At 41.0% G+C, this 22,018-nt stretch overlaps 1 protein-coding gene across 4 annotated transcripts in view; it reads left to right on the plus strand.

Annotated features, from left to right (window-relative positions):
• GRHL2 (grainyhead like transcription factor 2) overlaps window positions 1-22,018 on the plus strand; it is a 191,880-nt gene that overhangs the window by 57,037 nt on the left and 112,825 nt on the right. For all 4 annotated transcript variants that reach the window (XM_010374178.2, XM_030937320.1, XM_030937322.1 and 1 more), the window contains exons 3-4: window positions 12,783-12,850; window positions 18,438-18,831. In XM_010374178.2, the coding sequence (XP_010372480.1) occupies window positions 12,783-12,850; window positions 18,438-18,831 (462 nt within the window). The remainder of the gene's footprint in view (window positions 1-12,782; window positions 12,851-18,437; window positions 18,832-22,018) is intronic.

Below are 22,018 nucleotides of genomic sequence, written 5' to 3' on the forward strand. Positions count from 1 at the left end.
AATATATTGTTCTTATTCTTTAAAAAATAGATTTTATTCTGTTATTATGAAATGGATATAATTTCATATATCTGTATTTGATGGCAATTCTTTTTTTGTATTAGTGAGAAAGAGAAGCATACCCTAAAACAAACATAATTAGTAATTTTTTTTTTTGTTCTGACAGAGTCTTGCTCTGTTGCCCAGGCTAGAGTGCAGTGGCATGATCTCAGCTCACTGTAACCTCCATCTCCCGAGTTTAAATGATTTTCCTGCCTCAGCCTCCCAAGTGGCTGGGACTACGATGTGCATCACTGCAACTGGCTAATTTTTTGTTTGTATTTTTAGTAGAGATGGGATTTTGTACATGTTGGCCAGGCTGCTCTTGAACTCCTGGCTTCGAGTGATCCGCCCACCTTGACCTCCCAAAGTGCTGGGATTAGGCATGAGTCACCACATCCAGTCCATAATTAGTAATTTATGAAGGCAATGTATTTTATTTCCCACAGATACAAAGGATAATTAAGTATTAGTAAATATGGGTGATTAAGTACTAGTAAATGTGGTACCTAGATTACCTGTCCTCTTATATATTTGCTAGCATTTAAAGGAAAGTTGAAATACTGCTTTCTGTAAATATTCTGAGACACCAGGTAGGGAGTTTACATAAAACTCAAGTTGCAGCCAAGTCTGTAACTCCTTCTGTTGAATTAATATTTCCAAGACCGTGTGGACTACTAGAGTTACATAGCTGCTTTTATTTCACACGAGCTTTGCTATATTTTTGCTTGAAACATTTTAGTGTTTCTGGAAAGAATTGGTCTTGTTTTCAAACACTCTATGTTCAAATGATCATTTTGAAGCCCTTTTCAGTTCCCTGGGTGTTTACAGCTTATATACGTTGGTGTTAAAGTTATAACAAAGTTAAATGTCCCTTGAGGATAGACCTTTTTCTGTAGTCAAGTGAAATGTTAATGAAATAAAGCAGTTCTGGTTTTTTGGTCTAAACTCGTGTAAACTCTGGGAAGTTAAATTTTTGTAAAAATTGCTGCCATGTTATCATTTACATTTTACAGACTTTCTATGCCTCTTCAGAGTATGAATTGATTCTATTTTTGTCAAAGAAACTGTTTTTCCTCACTGTTGAAGTTGGAGTACATCATCCCTGAGGGGGCAGTCGTGGACTCTGTCCACAGGGAGGAGTTCATGAGCTGCACGCAGGCACTCCAGAAATGGTGGTCCCTGTCCTGTGAATGTGGCGAAGGCATACCTTTGCATAATACTTCATAAATTTCAAGGTCTTTTCACCTGCATTTGATAACTGTCACCACAGCATTATTGCAGTGAAGTCCATCAGGTTTTACATTTCATAGTTCCGCAACTCAGTGGGATTTACCCAAGATCACAGGACAATCCTGTATGTTTCCTAATATCCATTGTTTTACAATGTCTACCATTTACAAAATGCCCTTTTTTGAATCCACTTAAAAATTTTAAAAGTATGCATTTGGAGCTTAACAAGTTGCTTACTCATCAAGTGGTGTTTATTTTTTAAAACCCAAATGTATAGAATCTGTCATAATTTAGAGACTAAAATTCTAGCCCAGTTCTCTATCTAGTTTAAACTACTTACCAATAATAGCTCCAGAGTTGTGCGACCTTTCCATGAATTTCAGGCATGACAGAAAAACGTGACAGATTCAAGTAGCCAGATATTTTAAAACTGTTTTGACTTACTTTATGTAACTTTATTTTCCTCTTGAGAGAGCTGATTTATCATCATCTGGTTCCAGCTGTAGTGAAAAATAGGCTTCCCTGGTCAGTTGGTTTCTATCTATTCTACTGACCAGTACTGCTGGAAACCAGTTTGTTGGCTGATTTGTTTGTCCATCTATCCATCCACCCATCCATCCATCCATCCATCCATCCATCCATCCACCCACCCACCCACTCACCTACACACCCACCCAAAAAATATTCATTAAGTAGCTATGACCTCCTAGCAATGGGGATAAATATTGGATATCTAAAGGCAGGTGAGACTCAGTTCACTACCTCAGAGAGATCACCGACAATCACAGTCCAGGACAAACACAGTGCTGTAAACCTATAACCATGGTTTATGGAGGTCAGTGCTCTAAAAGGGTTATGTTCTAAGAGCAGTAGATTGACTAACAACCTCCCAGATAATTCACCGGCTTTCCAGAGGAAGCAATGCATATTCTGCCACAGAGTAGAGAACGATCTGTCACATGCACTGACCAGGACAGAAAAGAGAGAGACAGAGAGACAGAGAGTTGGTGAGGGGAGTTCATAACTAAGGGCAAGATGATTTCTGGATTAATCGAGACAGAGAGTACAGAATAAAGGCTCTGAGGAGAATTATAAAGAGTTGAGTTTGATGTACCTGCAAGATGTCCAGGTAGGGGCATCTAGGACTCAAGAGAAGAGACCAAGTTCAGAGTTCTCAGTTTATCTAAAGATGGTTTGCAAAGCCAACGTTTCAAAAAAGAGCATGGTTCAAAAAAGAGCAAACCCACACGTTAATAACCACCTTTATGGTATTGTGCCTAGCACCTTAGACCGAGCACAGGTGTCTGCGCAGAGCTCACATCAGGGACTCTTGGCAACAATAACATTCACTTCCATGAATCTTTGGGGTTGCTAACATGTTTCAGTGTTTGGCATCCCTGTTCTTCTATTTCTTTGGTCCTGCCTTTTCCAGGCCATTTTCATTGATCAATTGATTCTTTCAATAAGTATTTAGTGAGGGCCTACTACATTCCAGGCACTGAGTACATAACCATGTACAAGGTGGACACAGAGATTGCCATATCATGGACACATAAAATTAGATAGGACTCAAAGTATGGGCACAAGTTAGCCTGAAGAAGGCATGGGTTGTGGTGTGGGTGTAGGAGGGGTGGGACATGTTCTAGGCAGAGAGGATTTTGTGTGATGGCTCTTTTGTGAGAAGCAGCATTGCATGGTCATAAATATAGTTGGCCCAAGTGTGAGAAGCAAAAACAGGGGCTGCCTACACTGAGATGGGAGACGGTTTTGAGACTACCTACCTGAGAGTAATGGGAAGCACTCAAGTGTTTTAAGTATAATAGCAACACGACAAGATCAGACTGCATTTTAAGCAGACCACGCTGAGTCTTCCTAATGGATCCAGGAATAATTCACAGGAATGAAATGAAGGAGAGGAGAGAGACCAGTTAGGAGTTGATTGAGCAGCCCAAGCAAGGGACCCTGGCGGCTGCGCCTGGAGGCTGGTGTCCAGGGGTTGGGGATGGGTTTCAGAGGCACAGGGGACTTTGTGCCACCTGGTTGGAAGGGGAGAGGGCAAGGGAAGCTTGATAGTCAAGAAAAATGTGATGGTGCCATAGCACATGACAAAAGAGGTAAATCATCTGTCCCTGCTTCAGAGGCCCTTCCTCATCTGGCCTTTGCTCATCTCTGAGGCCACATCTCCCCCAACTCATTCCTTATGCCGGCCATGCCTTCCTTGTTCTGTCCTGCCCTCTAACCTTTTTATAAGCAGCTCCAGTGGCTAGAAAGCCTTCTCCATCCACCTTACAAATTCCTACCAATGGCTCAGCCCGTCTGGGGAGCTCCGCTCTGTAGGCTTCTAGGGAATCCTGTCAGTAGCACAGTTTTATCTCATATCGCGGGGTATTAAATTTTTAAAACACTATAGGAATAACTATATTTTAGGAGAGAAACTAAGTGCTCTCTAGTGGGGTGGGTGAGTCATAAACTCAGGGTACAGCAGCAGGCAGAGCTGGGGAGGCAGGTCTTCTTTTTTTAATGTATGTATAGTTTTCCAGTTTATTAAGTTTTTAATCTCAATGCCAGTAGAATTTCTTTCTCCTCCCCCCCTTTTATTATTTATTTTTATTTTTAAAATTATTATACTTTAAGTTCTGGGATACATATGCAGGTCTTTTTTTAAAAAAATTTATCATTTCAACTTTTGTTTTACATTTGGAGGTACATGTGCAGGCTTGTTACATGGATATATTGTATGATATTGAGCTTTGGGATACGACTGTGCCCAGCACCCAGGCAATGAGCATAGGACCCAAAAGGTAGTTTTTCAGCCCTTGCCCTGCATCCCTGCCTTAGTAGTCCCGTGTCTGTTGTTCCCATCTTTATGTCAATGTAGACCCAATGTTTAGCTCCTATTTATAAGTCAGAACATGTGGTATTTGGTTTTCTGTTCCTGCATTTATTCGCTTAGGATTATGGCCTCCAGCTCCACCCATCTTGCTGCAAAGGACATGATTTCCTTCTATTTTTATACCTGTGGGGTCTCCTTAAACACTTACTTCTTCCTTAATGCCTTTAAAAAATTATCATAAAAGATATATAACATAAAATTTACCATTTAACCATTAGTAAGTGTCCAGTTCTGTGGCATTAAGTACATTCACATAGTTGTGCAAACATCGCCACCATCTATCTCCAGAGCCTTTTCATTTTCCCAAACAGAAAACTCTGTACTCCTTAAACAATAATTCCTTTCTTATCCTTCTACCTGCTGGTCCTCTCTGTTTTACCTTCTGTCTATGAATTTGACTCTTCTGGGGTACCTCATCTAAGTGGAGTCATACAATATTTGTCCTTTTGTATCTGGCTTAGTTTTTTAGCATAGTGTCTTCAGGGTCCCTCCATATTACAACATACACCTTAATTTCATTCTCTGTTAAGGCAGCATAGTATTCCGATGTATGGCTGTGCCCCATTTTGTTTTTCCATTCATCTGCTGTAGAACATTTGGGTGGTTTCCTCCTGCGGGCTACTGTGAATAGTGCTGCAATGAACACAGGTGTATTGAGTACTGAAATTGTGTGTTTCTCTGTCATCTTCAATAGATGATGACAACTATCATTTATCTCATTTCTATCCAGTGTTTAGCAATGCTTGATATAGTATAGACTATGAAAGTTAACATGAATGATTTACAATTGATTTATTTTGTTTTTTATTAACAAATATAAAGTACCACACACTCCAAGTGCTTTCAAAATTACATTAATTTATTTAATTTTACTAAAAACCTGTGAGATGAGGGGCTATTGTTATGCCCATTTTACAGATGAGGAAAGTGGGACAGAGTTTACTGAGTGGTAGAGCTGAGATTTGAACACAGGCAAGCAGGCTCTAGGTCTGGACTCCTGGCCACTCTGCTCTGTCCCTACCCTAAGCCAGGTGTCTGGGCTTGTGTATGTATTCAGGTAAGTGGAAATCACAGGAATTGATGGAGGACTCCAGTAGAGGCATGATTTTCATGAATGTTCTTTCATCTCAAGAAAGGAAAAGTTGCTTTTTGGGTGCAAAGGAGTTTGGCTAGAAGAAAGATCTGGAGATATAGAAAAAGAAAGAAGGAAGGAAAGAAAGAGAAAGAAAGAAAGAAAGAAAGGGAAAAGAAAGAAAGAAAGAAAGAAAGAAAGAAAGAAAGAAAGAAAGAAAGAAAGAAAGAAAGAAAGAAAGAGAAAAGAAAGATAGAAAGAAAGAAGGAAAGAAAGAAACACAAAAAATTCAATAAACCAACCCAATTCAAACCTACTTATTCATGTGTTTGAAAACTATGGAAGAGTAGACAAAATGACACTTTGGGGGCGGAGCAAGATGGCCGAATAGGAATAGCTCCAGTCTCCAATTCCCAGCACGAGCAACACAGAAGACCGGTGATTTCTGCATTTTCAACTGAGGTACTGGGGTCATCTCACTGGGGAGTGCCGGACAATCGGTGCTGGTCAGCTGCTGCAGCCTGACCAGCAAGAGCTGAAGCAGGGCGAGGCATCGCCTCACCTGGGAAGTGCAAGGGGGAAGGGAATCTCTTTTCCTAACCAGGGGAAATGAGACACACAACACATGGAAAATCGGGTAACACCAGGAGATTATACCCACACCTGGCTGGGAGGGTCCCACGGCTACGGAGCCTCCCTCATTGCTAACACAGCAGTCTGCGATCTAACTGCAAGGCAGTAGCGAGGCTGGGGGAGGGGCACTCGCCATTGCTGAGGCTTAAGTAGGTGAACAAAGCCACTGGGAAGCTCGAACTGGGTGGAGCTCACAGCAGCTCAAGGAAACCTGTACGTGTCTCTGTAGACTTGACCTCTGGGGACAGGGCACAGCTAAACAACAAAAGGGGAAGCAGCAGAGGCCTGTGCAGACACGAACGACTCTGTCTGACAGCTTTGAAGAGAGCAGTGGATCTCCCAACATGGAGGTTGAGATCTGAGAACGGACAGACTGCCTGCTCAAGTGGGTCCCTGACCCCTGAGTAGCCTAACTGGGAGACATCCCCCACTAGGGGCAGTCGGACACCCCACACCTCACAGGGTGGAGTACACCCCTGAGAGGAAGCTTCCAAAGTAAGAATCAGACAGGTACACTCGCTGTTCAGCAATATTCTATCTTCTGCAACCTCTGCTGCTGATACCCAGGCAAACAGGGTCTGGAGTAGACCTCAAGCAATCTCCAACAGACCTACAGGTGAGGGTCCTGACTATTAGAAGGAAAACTATCAAACAGGAAGAACACCTATACCAAAACCCATCAGTACGTCACCATCATCAAAGACCAGAGGCAGATAAAACCATGAAGATGGGGAAGAAGCAGGGCAGAAAAGCTGGAAATTCAAAAAATAAGAGCGCATCTCCCCCTGCAAAGGAAGGCAGCTCATTGCCAGCAACGGATCAAAGCTGGTCAGAGAATGACTTTGACGAAATGAGAGAAGAAGGCTTCAGTCCATCAAACTTCTCAGAGCTAAAGGAGGAATTACATACCCAGTGCAAAGAAACTAAAAATCTTGAAAAAAGAGTGGAAGAATTGATAGCTAGAATAATTAATGCAGAGAAGGTCATAAATGAAATGACAGAGATGAAAACCATGACACGAGAAATACGTGACAAATCCACAAGCTTCAGTAACCGACTCGATCAACTGGAAGAAAGAGTATCAGCGATTGAGGATCAAATGAATGAAATGAAGTGAGAAGAGAAACCAAAAGAAAAAAGAAGAAAAAGAAATGAACAAAGCCTGCAAGAAGTATGGGATTATGTAAAAAGACCAAATCTACATCTGATTGGGGTGCCTGAAAGTGAGGGGGAAAATGGAACCAAGTTGGAAAACACTCTTCAGGATATCATCCAGGAGAACTTCCCCAACCTACTAGGGCAGGCCAACATTCAAATTCAGGAAATACAGACAACACCACAAAGATACTCCTCGAGAAGAGCAACTCCAAGACACATAATTGCCAGATTCACCAAAGTTGAAATGAAGGAAAAAATCTTAAGGGCAGCCAGAGAGAAAGGTCGGGTTACCCACAAAGGGAAGCCCATCAGACTAACAGCAGATCTCTCGGCAGAAACTCTACAAGCCAGAAGAGAGTGGGGGCCAATATTCAACGTTCTTAAAGAAAAGAATTTTCAACCCAGAATTTCATATCCAGCCAAACTAAGTTTCATAAGTGAAGGAGAAATAAAATCCTTTACAGATAAGCAAATGCTTAGAGATTTTGTCACCACCAGGCCTGCCTTACAAGAGACCCTGAAAGAAGCCCTAAACATGGAAAGGAACAACTGGTACCAGCCATTGCAAAAACATGCCAAAATGTAAAGACCATCGAGGCTAGGAAGAAACTGCATCAACTAACGAGGAAAATAACCAGTTAATATCATAATGGCAGGATCAAGTTCACACATAACAATATTAACCTTAAATGTTAATGGACTAAATGCTCCAATTAAAAGACACAGACTGGCAAACTGGATAAAGAGTCAAGACCCATCAGTCTGCTGTATTCAGGAGACCCATCTCACATGCAGAGACATACATAGGCTCAAAATAAAGGGATGGAGGAAGATCTACCAAGCAAAGGGAGAACAAAAAAAAGCAGGGGTTGCAATCCTAGTCTCTGATAAAACAGACTTTAAACCATCAAAGATCAAAAGAGACAAAGAAGGCCATTACATAATGGTAAAGGGATCAATTCAACAGGAAGAGCTAACTATCCTAAATATATATGCACCCAATACAGGAGCACCCAGATTCATAAAGCAGGTCCTTAGAGACTTACAAAGATACTTAGACTCCCATACAATAATAATGGGAGACTTCAACACTCCACTGTCAACATTAGACAGATCAACGAGACAGAAAGTTAACAAGGATATCCAGGAATTGAACTCATCTCTGCACCAAGTGGACCTAATAGACATCTATAGAACTCTCCACCCCAAATCAACAGAATATACATTCTCAGCACCACATCGCACTTATTCCAAAATTGACACATAATTGGAAGTAAAGCACTCCTCAGCAAATGTAAAAGAACAGAAATTATAACAAACTGTCTCTCAGACCACAGTGCAATCAAACTAGAACTCAGGACTAAGAAACTCAGTCAAAACCGCTCAACTACATGGAAACTGAACAACCTGCTCCTGAATGACTACTGGGTACATAACGAAATGAAGGCAGAAATAAAGATGTTCTTTGAAACCAATGAGAACAAAGATACAACATACCAGAATCTCTGGGACACATTTAAAGCAGTGTGTAGAGGGAAATTTATAGCACTAAATGCCCACAAGAGAAAGCAGGAAAGATCTAAAATTGACACTCTAACATCACAATGAAAAGAACTGGAGAAGCAAGAGCAAACACATTCAAAAGCTAGCAGAAGGCAAGAAATAACTAAGATCAGAGCAGAACTGAAGGAGATAGAGACACAAAAAACCCTCCAAAAAAATCAATGAATCCAGGAGTTGGTTTTTTGAAAAAATCAACAAAATTGACAGACCGCTAGCAAGACTAATAAAGAAGAAAAGAGAGAAGAATCAAATAGACACAATAAAAAATGATAAAGGGGATATCACCACGGACCCCACAGAAATACAAACTACCATCAGAAAATACTATAAACACCTCTACGCAAATCAACTAGAAAATCTAGAAGAAATGGATAATTTCCTGGACACTTACACTCTTCCAAGACTAAACCAGGAAGAAGTTGAATCCCTAAATAGATCAATAGCAGGCTCTGAAATTGAGGCAATTATTAATAGCCTACCAACCACAAAAAGTCCAGGACCAGATGGATTCACAGCTGAATTCTACCAGAGGTACAAGGAGGAGCTGGTACCAGTCCTTCTGAAACTATTCCAATCAATTGAAAAAGAGGGAATCCTCCCTAACTCATTTTATGAGGCCAACATCATCCTGATACCAAAGCCTGGCAGAGACACAACAACAAAAGAGAATTTTAGACCAATATCCCTGATGAACATCGATGCAAAAATCCTCAATAAAATACTGGCAAACCGGATTCAGCAGCACATCAAAAAGCTTATCCACCATGATCAAGTGGGCTTCATCCCTGGGATGCAAGGCTGGTTCAACATTTGCAAATCAATAAACGTAATCCAGCATATAAACAGAACCAAAGACAAGAACCACATGATTATCTCAATAGATGCAGAAAAGGCTTTTGACAAAATTCAACAGCCCTCCATGCTAAAAACGCTCAATAAATTCGGTATTGATGGAACGTACCTCAAAATAATAAGAGCTATTTATGACAAACCCACAGCCAGTATCATACTGAATGGGCAAAAACTGGAAAAATTCCCTTTGAAAACTGGCACAAGACAGGGATGCCCTCTCTCGCCACTCCTATTCAACATAGTGTTGGAAGTTCTGGCTAGGGCAATCAGGCAAGAGAAAGAAATAAAGGGTATCCAGTTAGGAAAAGAAGAAGTCAAATTGTCCCTGTTTGCAGATGACATGATTGTATATTTAGAAAACCCCATTGTCTCAGCCCAAAATCTCCTTAAGCTGATAAGCAACTTCAGCCAAGTCTCAGGATACAAAATTAATGTGCAAAAATCACAAGCATTCTTATAAACTAGTAACAGACAGAGAGCCAAATCATGAATGAACTTCCATTCACAATTGCTTTAAAGAGAATAAAATACCTAGGAATCCAACTTACAAGGGATGTAAAGGACCTCTTCAAGGAGAACTACAAACCACTGCTCAGTGAAATAAAAGAGGACACTAACAAATGGAAGAACATACCATGCTCATGGATAGGAAGAATCAATATCGTGAAAATGGCCATACTGCCCAAGGTTATTTATGGATTCAATGCCATCCCCATCAAGCTACCAATGACTTTCTTCACAGAATTGGAAAAAACGGCTTTAAAGTTCATATGGAACCAAAAAAGAGCCCGCATTGCCAAGACAATCCTAAGTCATAAGAACAAAGCTGGAGGCATCACGCTACCTGACTTCAAACTATACTACAAGGCTACAGTAACCAAAACAGCATGGTACTGGTACCAAAACACAGCTACAGACCAATGGAACAGAACAGAGTCCTCAGAAATAATACCACACATCTACAGCCATCTGATCTTTGACAAACCTGAGAGAAACAAGCAATGGGGAAAGGATTCCCTATTTAATAAATGGTGCTGGGAAAATTGGCTAGCCATAAGTAGAAAGCTGAAACTGGATCCTTTCCTTACTCCTTATATGAAAATTAATTCAAGATGGATTAGAGACTTAAATGTTAGACCTAATACCATAAAAACCCTAGAAGAAAACCTAGGTAGTACCATTCAGGACATAGGCATGGGCAAGGACTTCATGTCTAAAACACCAAAAGCAACGGCAGCAAAAGCCAAAATCGACAAATGGGATCTAATTAAACTAAAGAGCTTCTGCACAGCAAAAGAAACTACCACCAGAGTGAACAGGCAACCTACAGAATGGGAGAAAATTTTTGCAATCTACTCATCTGACAAAGGGCTAATATCCAGAACCTACAAAGAACTCAAACAAATTTACAAGAAAAAAACAAACAACCCCATCAAAAAGTGGGCAAAGGATATGAACAGACATTTCTCAAAAGAAGACATTCATACAGCCAACAGACACATGAAAAAATGCTCATCATCACTGGCCATCAGAGAAATGCAAATCAAAACCACAATGAGATCCCATCTCACACCAGTTAGAATGGCAATCATTAAAAAGTCAGGAAACAACAGGTGCTGGAGAGGATGTGGAGAAATAGGAACACTTTTACACTGTTGGTGGGATTGTAAACTAGTTCAACCATTATGGAAAACAGTATGGCGATTCCTCAAGGATCTAGAACTAGATGTACCATATGACCGAGCCATCCCACTACTGGGTATATACCCAAAGGATTATAAATCATGCTGCTATAAAGACACATGCACATGTATGTTTATTGCAGCACTATTCACAATAGCAAAGACTTGGAATCAACCCAAATGTCCATCTGTGACAGACTGGATTAAGAAAATGTGGCACATATACACCATGGAATATTATTCAGCCATAAAAAAGGATGAGTTTGCATCCTTTGTAGGGACATGGATGCAGCTGGAAACCATCATTCTTAGCAAACTATCACAAGAACAGAAAACCAAACACCGCATGTTCTCACTCATAGGTGGGAACTGAACAATGACATCACTTGGGAAGGGGAACCTCACACATCGGGGCCTATCATGGGGAGGGGGGAGGGGGGAGGGATTACATTGGGAGTTATACCTGATATAAATGACGATTGAGGGGTGCTGACGAGTTGATGGGTGCAGCACACCAACATGGCACAAGTATACATATGTAACAAACCTGCACGTTATGCACATGTACCCTAGAACTTAAAGTATAATAAAAAAAAAATAAAAAATAAGAAAAAAGAAAACTATGGCAGAGTAAAGGATCTAGGATGCAGTAGGTGATTAGATGATAGTCAGAGACACAGCTGGTGAGATGGCCCTTCTTTCAATGAGCACTTTTTCAATATCTTTCAGATAATATGTTGGCATTGAGTGTTTTGTTTTATTTTATTTTATTTTATTTTTTATTTATTTATTTTGTTTTGGGACAGAGTCTCACTCTGTTGCCCAGGCTGGAGTGCAGTGGTACGATCTCAGCTCACTGCAAGCTCCGCCTCCCAGGTTCACACCATTCTCCTGCCTCAGCCTCCCGAGTAGCTGGGACTACAGGTGCCTGCCACACCTGGCTAATTTTTTATATTTTTAGTAGAGATGGGGTTTCACTATGTTAGCCAGGATGGTCTCGATCTCCTGACCTCGTGATCCGCCTGCCTCGGTCTCCCAAAAGGCATCAGGAGTTTTAAGACAATAATGAAAGTGTATTTAGAAACAAAATTGTGGGAGCAAGTCCACAAGCTGTGTAGGAAGGTGGACAAAGGGGGGCCCAGGTATATTGGATGCTTCCCCCCGCTGCTAGCTCAGTACGGCCCCCTGTGCCTAAGCCCCCCCACCATGTCAGCACTTAAAGTTCTCATCAGAGAGGAGGATAGATCCCTGTTCTTTATGCTGACACTTGTTGTGTAACTCCATTATGTTTTCTGTCTGATCAAAGGCACCCAAGTCTAGATTCACCTCTGCTCACATTGCTTCTCTCCCCTCTTCCACTCCCAAGGTAGGGAGTGCATGAGAGGTGCTCGGGTCCAGGGAGAGTCACCTAGGCCAGCAGTGAGCAGCTGAATCATGTCTGCTGTGGCCATATGTTTATCACCAACCCTTTGTCTCTGGCTCCACAATCATTGTCACTCAGGCTACTCGCCTTTAACATCTTCTGGTGATAGCAACTTTTCCACCATTTCCTGGAGAACATCCCATTTTGGTTTCTTTGCTTATGCTGGTGTCCAGCTCTGAACATGGTCATGGTTGCATCTATGTACATCTGACTGATGGTTGGTGATGTTTCCAGGTTCCTCGAGACAAGAGGCTGCTGTCTGTAAGCAAAGCAAGTGACAGCCAAGAAGACCAGGAGAAAAGGTAAAGGAATTTGCCTGGCCCCCAGAATAACTCTATGTTTTCTGAAAACAATGTTATTAAACTGTATGTTTTGTTCTTGAGAGGAGATGGGGTCAAGAAGCTTAGCATCCTCTGTCTTTCGAATCTGGACCAATGCCAGATCTCTCAATGAGGAGAGCCAATTGCATTTTTGATTGTGCATTCAAAGGGTCCCTGCACCCTCTTCAGATACCTGCTTCTAAGGAGGCTTAAAATCCTGAGTCAGAGATGAGATGCTGGCAAGATAGCGCATTGCTGGGATTAACTTTTCTGATCAATCCTATGGCATTATAACTGCAGTTAGGCCCCTCGGGAAGTGAGACACTTGAAAGATTGCTTTTGGTGATGGGGGAGGGGAAAGAAAGGAGGTTGGACGGTTTCTTAGCCAGGGGAGGCACAGGTGGAGGCCACTGCAAGGGCTACCGCTGTCAGGGTGAAGGGGCAGGACAGCTGCAGGAGATCACTATGGAACACCCCTTGTCTGCCCTCCTCAATCAAGAACAGCTGAAAAGCAAGGCACAGTCAGATAAATCGAGATTCAAAAGGGGCAGAAAAATCAAAAGCAGCTTTATTTCTGATGAAGCCGATTGGAGAATGTGACTCAGAATCTGCAGTTTGTAACATTTCAGTCCTGACTTAGGTAAGTGTACCCATTCAGTCCCAGGCATGACTTTGTACCATTTATAGCACAGCAGGGGTGACTGGAGGGAGAGTCCTCTCTCTTTGGCCAGAATGATCCAGAAAAAGAAACAGGACCAGAAGGGACTGAATCACCCTGCTCAGCTACTTCTTTCAAACTCACCCACTTTTTTTTTTTTTTTTTTTTTTTTTTTGAGACGGAGTCTTGCTCTATCACCAGGCTGGAGTGTAGTGGTACCATCTTGGCTCTCTGTAATCTCCACTTCCCAGTTCAAGAGATTCCCCTGCCTCAGCCTCCTGAGTAGCTGGGACTACAGGTGTGCACCACTATGCCTGGCTAATATTTCGTATTTTGGTAGACACGGGATTTCACCATGTTGGCCAGGATGGGCTCGATCTCCTGACCTTGTGATCCACCCGCCTCAGCCTTCCAAAGTGTTGGGATTACAGGTGTGAGCCACCACAACCGGCCCAAACTCACCCACTTCTTTCAAACTCACCAATCAATAAATCTCTTCCCCTGCAGTGGGATGGAGAGAAGCCATGGTGTTTTTCTGTTGGAGGTTCTTCCATATGGATATAAAATCCCCTACTAGCACATATGTCAGAATCTGACCTGGCCTTGATAGGAACTGCTTGTGACATTACAGTCTTCTGTGATCAGCAGCAGGGGCCTCTCCACCAACCAGCAGCCCTGTGCTGTGCAGCATCTCCAGGGTACAACCCCAGCAGAACATGAAGACTGCCTGCATTGGAGTCACTGTTCCACTAGGGATCTCCTGAAGCTCCACACTGCCCTGGGGTCCTGGGACCTCGCTGGCAGAGGTGATGACAAGGAAAAAGAGGCTGACACTCTTCAGGCCCTAAAACTTTCCCTTGATCCAGTCAGTTTTATTGAGTTAAGCTTGTGCTATCTGCTTAGTCCTGTGCCGGAATTACAGCAGGATGAGGGAAAAACAAGTTTAAGCCATGTGCTCTGTCTACTTTTTACATCACAGACAAGTGAGTATCTCTTAGGACAACATTATGAAGCAACAGCTGCTCATTGTATTTTAATGGTTACTTTTGTGATTTTCACAGAGCATTAAAAAAAAAAAACTGCAGTGAAGTGTAGACTAACCTACCTTATATAGATTAATTATGACTTAGACTTCTCATCGAATATAATTTGGAAGGATGTCATTGTGATCTACAGCATATTCATGAATTAAGGTGCCATATGTTAACATAGTACCATTACAACTGTTTGTATGCAGAAGTTGCTACCTGGAAAAATAACAGAATCTCAAAGACATGATCTGAATTTTCTAAAAAGTATGTTTAACACACCGTTATTATCATTGCATTTTTCTCATATTACAATATTTGGTTCAATTTTAAATTCTATTGCAGATAGTTACTATCTCACAATAATTCTTAGTTTTAATTACCCATTTTTTAGATGTCTTTGTGACGTTCTCTGGTATTAGCTTCAAAATCTAAAACTGTTTAACAGAGGCATAGTTACACATTTTAGGGTGGTGCCGAACCTGTTATTTTCTGGTGGTATGATAATATTCAACTAGATATATACAATTCCATAGCTTGCTTATTTGTTTGTTTATTAGGACACCAAAGCCAAAAAATATTTTGACTTGTATTCTTTCTTTAGAATTCATAAGTTTTGCATGAATTAAATAATTGAGAAACCTGACCCCAAATGGACTCTAACGATAGAGAAGTTGGTTAACTTTGAATATTTTGGCAAAGCCAATGAGACTGTATGTGTGCAAAACCTAGAGTGGAAACTGAATAACAACTTTGTAGCCAATAAATGTAGACCAACTTATGTACTCCTCACCTGTAGGGGCTTATCCCCAAGTATTAATGGTTATTTCTTCACTAAAGGCTCTGGGCTGACATGAGTTTGGGAAATCCTGGGTTTTGGTTAAACAGGTGAAGGAATGCTGGTACCTTAACTGGGTTCATGATGTTTGCAACCCACTCAGGGTGGTCTCATTATGGCAGTTTTGTTTGTTTTTTATTATTGATTTCACCATGGACTCTTTTTTGTGTGTGTATGTGAGGAATATCTATTAACATTCTATGCAATGTGTAAACAATAAGGTTTAGGTTTAGGGCATGGTAATGTAAATGGGTGGTCTGGGTTTTGGCATTCTCCAACTACTTGGATTCAGATGAAACACAAATTCTAAATTTTCACTATTTCTTATGTGCAGGTTCACGTTATTGATTTGATCATGAAATCAGGTCATTACTTAAGGCCAGAAAGTGTGTAGACTTGTGATTTTACTCCTTAGGAAATTATTTTCTAGACTTATTTCTTCCTACAAATAAAGTTTTAGGTATCTTAAATATTTTTCTATTTGCTGTGTTCATGTGGAGAAATTCTTTTTGTAAGTTTCACTTTGAAGTTTCATCTGAAAAATCAAAGCTGAAAATATCAAGTCCTGCTTCATAGTCAGGCAAGCTCAAAGGCTAATGGGCTTCCTTCTTTATACACAGGAGCCAGGAGAGCCCAGTTCTTGGAAGAAATTTTTTTTTTTTGAGACGGAGTTTCGCTCTTGTTGTCCAGGATGGAGTACAATGGCATGATCTCAGCTCACCGCAACCTCCGCCTCCTGGGTTCAAGCGATTCTCCTGCCTCAGCCTCCTGAGTAGCTGGGATTACATGCATGCGCCACCATGCTTGGCTAACTGTATTTTTAGTAGAGATGGGGTTTCTCTATGTTGGTCAGGCTAGTCTCAAACTCCTGACCTTAGGTGATCCTCCTGCCTTGGCTTCCCAAAGTGCTGGGATTACAGGTGTGAGCCACAACACCCAGCCCCAGAAGAGCAAATTTTAAGAAAATATTCCTCACAATGAGAGATGCCAGAAAACCCCAGAAAGCACATGCTGGATAAAAAACAGAAATAAACAAACAACCCAGGCATCAGAGAGGGGGCAAAAGATATATTTTCTCGCCATATTACTCAGAAGAATCCATAAATTAGTGAGAGGTGGCCCCAAAATTACACTGACCAGAGGGACTTGGCTAATAAAATCATTTTGCTGTCAACAATAATTTTCCATTAATGAGTTCTTATTTGTTTCTGCTCTCTCCTACTAGACTTCTTTAGTATAGATGAAAGTACTTTATTCTAGTCTGGCAAGAATTAATTTTCTACATCCTTTCCTTTATCTCTGTACCACCCAGGTACAGAGATCTGAGAGATTTTATCTTACATAAGCCCAGCTACACCACTTCCTTAAGCCCCCAAAGGAATTCAGTGCTAAGGATGTCAATGAGCTCATGTTCTTTCTCAATTTGGTGAAAATATTTGAATGATAAATTCTCATTATCTTATTTCTCCTTTAAGGTGCCCACAGAATGGTAAAAATATCCTCCCCACTCCTCAGTCCTTCAAATTACCATGTTTGTCCTCCTCCTGCTTTTTTCTTTTTGTATTTTAAAACTAACTTTTTGGTAAAATTTTCAAATATATACAGAAGTACAGAGAATAGTGTAATAAACCCCCCAAATACCCATCCCATTCTCCAGTTCAACAATGATACATTTTTGCCACTGCTTAATATCTGCTTGATATTGACCTTTTCTCTCTTTCCTTTTCTTTCTTTTTTTCAAATTGCAATAGTATTTAAAATAAATCCCTGTCATGTCATCATATTAGTTATCCTCTAACTACTTCTGATCTGTATGTCTAAAAAATAAAAATGGACATTTTATTACATAAGCTCAAAATCATTATCACCCCTAACTAAATTAACAATACTTTTTTTTTTTTTTTTTTTTTTTTTAGACGGAGTCTCACTCTGTCCCTCTCCCACCTCAGCCTCCTGAGTAGCTGAGACTACAGGCGAAAGCCACTGTGCCTGGCTAACTTTGTATTTTTAGTAGAGACAGGGTTTCACCATTCTGGCCAGACTGGTCTTGAACTTCTGACCTCAGGTGATTCGCCCGTCTTGGGCTCCCAAAGTGCTGGGATTACAGGCATGAGCCACCGCGCCTGACAACAATACTTACTAATATCACCCAATTCCCAGTCCATATTCAATTGCCTCAAAATTCCCATTGCCTGACAAATGCCTTTTTGGTTTGTTCAGGTCAGGATCCAAACAAGAGCTACTGGTCATACTTGATTTTTATGACTTTTAAATCTCTGTTAATCTAGAATGCTTCTCCCACCCTTCCTCCTTTTTTCATGCCTTTGACTTGTTGACAAATTTAGGTCAGTAGGATGTGCTGCATTCTGGTTTGTCTGATCGCTTCTTTTTGATGTTGTTTAAGTCATTCTTTGTGTTCCTGTATTTCCTAAGAGCTGAAAGTTAGATATGAAGGTTTGATTAGACCTAGGGTCAGGTTTTTTTTTTTTTTTTTTTGAGACAGAGTTTCATTCTTGTTGTCCAGGCTGGAGTGCAATGGCATGATCTCGGCTCACCACAACCTCCACCTCCAGGTTCAAGTGATTCTCCTGCCTCGGCCTCCCAAGTAGCTGGAATTACAGGCATGCACCACCACTCCCAGCTAATTTTTTGTATTTTTTAAGTAAAGACGGGGTTTCACCACGTTGGCCAGGCTGGTCTCGAACTCTTGACCTCAGGTGATCCACCCGCCTCGGCCTCGGAAAGTGCTGGGATTACAGGCGTGAGGCACCGCTCCAGGCCTCATTTTGTTTTTGTTTTTTTTTTTTTACAGTGAGACTGAGTACTTCAGGTTGCATGATACCAGAGGGCGCATGGCTTACTCGTGGTCCTACTTTTAGTGATGCAAGGATCCCATTGCGTTTCGTTGTTAAGTTTGCCAGCCCCTCATCCCTTAATGGCATTAGCATTCAATGATTATTGCCTGCATTGGTTATTTTATTAGGCGTTGCTGAATGGTGATTTTTCTAATTCTATTGTGTTGCGGGGGCGGGTTTGAACACACAGAAACTGCCTTGGCCCCAGTGAAGCCCAGAGTAATTTGAGTGGAGGAGAAAACCGAGTGCAAGTCCTAAAGACTGTTCCAGTGAACCTTTCCCTAAATCAAGATCACCTGGAGAATTCCAAGCGGGAACAGTACAGCATCAGCTTCCCCGAGAGCTCTGCCATCATCCCGGTGTCGGGAATCACGGTGGTGAAAGCTGAAGATTTCACACCAGTTTTCATGGCCCCACCTGTGCACTATCCCCGGGGAGATGGGGAAGAGCAACGAGTGGTTATCTTTGAACAGACTCAGTATGACGTGCCCTCGCTGGCCACCCATAGCGCCTATCTCAAGGACGACCAGCGCAGCACCCCGGACAGCACGTACAGCGAGAGCTTCAAGGACGCAGCCACAGAGGTGAGTCCCAGGCTCCATCGATGGCCGGAACTCAAACCCAGAGCCCCTAGCTAATTTTTCTGCTGTTTCCTTTCAAAGTGTGATAAATGCATTAAACAGTAAGTTTTAGTTTCAATTAGTTTTTTAAAAGATGTGTTTGTTGGTAGTCTGGCATTCTTTCTAAATAGGTGTTAATAAACCTATCTATGAGTTTGTGTGTGGAGGAATATTTCTATTTTTCTTGGTTCTTAGATGATGGATTTCTTTGTTTTCATTTTAGTCTTAAGATTAAATATTTGTGAGGAATTCAGAGATGTTTGTTTGGAAACTTCTGCTTTGTGGTTTTCACCTTGATCTTTTCCAGTTTATAACCTTCCAAATGGTAGGTAGCTAAAGTACGACTTGTCCATTCCTTTTTAAAATGCAGTATAATTTTGGCTGGATGTGGTGGCTCGTGCCTGTAATCCCAGCACTTTGGGAGGCTCAAGCGGGTAGATCGAGGCCAGGAGTTCAAGACCAGCCTGGCCAACATGGTGAAATCCTGTCTCTACTAAAAATACAAAAAAAAAAAAAAAAAAAATTAACCAGTCATGGTGGCAGGTGCCTGTAATCCCAAATACTTGGGAGGCTGAGGCAGGAGAATCACTCGAACCCGGGAGGCGGAGGTTGCAATTAGCCTAGATCATGCCACTGCACTCCAGCCTGGGTGACAAGAGTGAAACTCCGTCTCAAAACAAAGCAAAACAAGCCAATAAAGTTTTAAAAAACCTTGTCTGATGGAATACTCAAGAAGGAGAATTTGTGTTATCAATAATTAAGTGTGTGTATGTGTGCGTTCTTTCTACCTTACAAATAGAGAATATGGATTCTTAGGAGCTCATAGGACTAACTTTGCTTGTTTGTTTTAAATTCAGAAGTTCTAAGTGCACAGTTGAGAATTTTGGTAATTGTATACAATTGTGAAACCAACGTCACAATCTAGGTATAGAAAGTTCCCTTGCCCTGAAAATTTCCTTGAACTTCTTTGCACTTGAAGTCTTGCCTGCTCACCTTGCATTTGGAGAGCATGGATCTGCCTACTGTCACTATAGTTTTGCCTTATCTAAAATTTCATGAAAATGAAGTGATAGAGGATATAGTCTCCTATGTTGCTTTTTTTTTGCTTAGCATATTTTTGAGATTCATTTATGTTGTTGCTTGTTTTTTGTTTGTTTTTGACATGAAGTCTCACTGTGTCACCCAGGCTGGAGTGCAGTGGTGAGATCTTGGCTCACTGCAACCCTGCCTCCCTGGTTCAAGCGATTCTCCTGCCTCAGCCTCCTGAGTTGCTGGGATTACAGGCATGTGCCACCATGCCTGGCTAAATTTTGTGTGTGTGTGTGTTTAGTAGAGACAGGGTTTCACCATGTTACCAGGCTGGTCTTGAACTCCTGACCTCAGGTGATCCACCTGCTTCGGCCTCCCGAAGTGCTGGGATGGAGGTGTGAGCCACTGTGCCCAGCCTTGTTGCTTGTTTTAATAGTTGTTTTTTCAAATTGCTGAGTAGTAGTTCATAGTGAGTGTATATCACTATAGCTAGTCACTAGTTGATGGACATTTAGTTGCTTCCAGCTTTTGGCTATTATGAAAAATGCTGCTATAGACATTCCTGTTTATATTTTAATGTGGACATACGCTTTCATTTCTCTCGGGTAAATACCTAGAGCTGGAATTGCTAGGCCATGTGGCTCATGTATGGTTAACTTTATAAGGTACTATCCCTGTTTTCCACACCCTTGCCAAAACTTGGTAACTTTTAAACTTCAGCTCTTTTAGTGGATATGTGATAGTGTCTCATTGTGCTTTCAATTTGCATTTTTTTAAATGTAGTGATGTTGAACATTATTTCATGTACTTATTTGGCCCTTCCTATAACTTCCTTTGTGAAGTGTCTGTTCAAATTATTTGTCCAATTTTTAAATTGAGTTTTCTTCCTTTTATTAAGTTGTAAGAGTTCTTTATATAATGTGAATATAGGCCCTTCGTTAGTCACATATTTTGCATTCCACTAGCCTTTTTGTTTTCTTAACTATATCTTTTCATGAGTGACAGTATTTAATCTGATCAAGTCTACTTTATTAATGTTATCTTTTATAGTTTATACATTTGTTATATCATTTAAGAAATCTTTCCCTAATCCAATGTCACACTTTTTTTTGTTTTTCTGTTTTTCTTTAGATGTTTATTAGTTTTATGACTTTCATGTAGGTTTCTGATTCATTTTGAAGTAACTTTTTTTTTTTACTTTTTAAATGGTTTTTTTTTTTTGAGATGGAGTCTGGCTCTGTCTCCCAGGCTGGAGTGCAGTGGTGTGATCTCGGCTCACTGCAAGCTCCGCCTCCCAGGTTCACGCCATTCTCCTACCTCAGCCTCCCGAGTAGCTGGGACTACAGGCACCTGCCACCTCGCCCGGCTAGTTTTTTGTATTTTTTAGTAGAGACGGGGTTTCACCGTGTTAGCCAGGATGGTGTCGATCTCCTGACCTCGTGATCCGCCCGCCTCGACCTCCCAAAGTGCTGGGATTACAGGCATGAGCCACCGCGACCGGCCTTAAATGGTTTTATTTTATGTGCAAATAATGAACAGATGTTGTACCTATAAATTCTACTTTCCAAAAACAGGAGCTTTTTAAAAGAAAACCACAAAATAACTTTACAAGGCACTAGGATTCCTCTGCTTCTAGATCATTACTAGGCTAGAAAAATAAAGTTTGTTCTACCAGAAATCACAAGTTAGAACTGAGCATTCTCCAAAGTGGAAATTCTAGAGTATACTGTCATTCCAGGCAAAGATTATTCAGTTCTCATCCCCAACATCCACAACTACCTATCGGAAGGGTTAAACCAGGTCAAAACAGTCCAGCATGATTAGGTTTCATCAAACAATGTCATTATGCTCTTCTAACGTGCAAATAAACCAAATAGGAAATACTAAAATAAAAATAACATTTGACACTGTCATACAAATTGTTAGCTCCTTGTTGTATCCCCCTTCTGTAACATTAATAAAGGGAATATTTTACTGCAAAGAATGTTTTATTTTATACATCACTAGCCATGAATTTTTGCCATTAGTTATTATACAAATGCGGCCTAGTGCCATTATCCAAATGGCATAACCATTTTACATCCACAATTGACTTCTATAGTTATAAGTAGAATTTTCATGA

This window comes from Rhinopithecus roxellana, chromosome 9, assembly GCF_007565055.1.
Source record: "Rhinopithecus roxellana isolate Shanxi Qingling chromosome 9, ASM756505v1, whole genome shotgun sequence".
NCBI lineage: Eukaryota > Metazoa > Chordata > Mammalia > Primates > Cercopithecidae > Rhinopithecus > Rhinopithecus roxellana.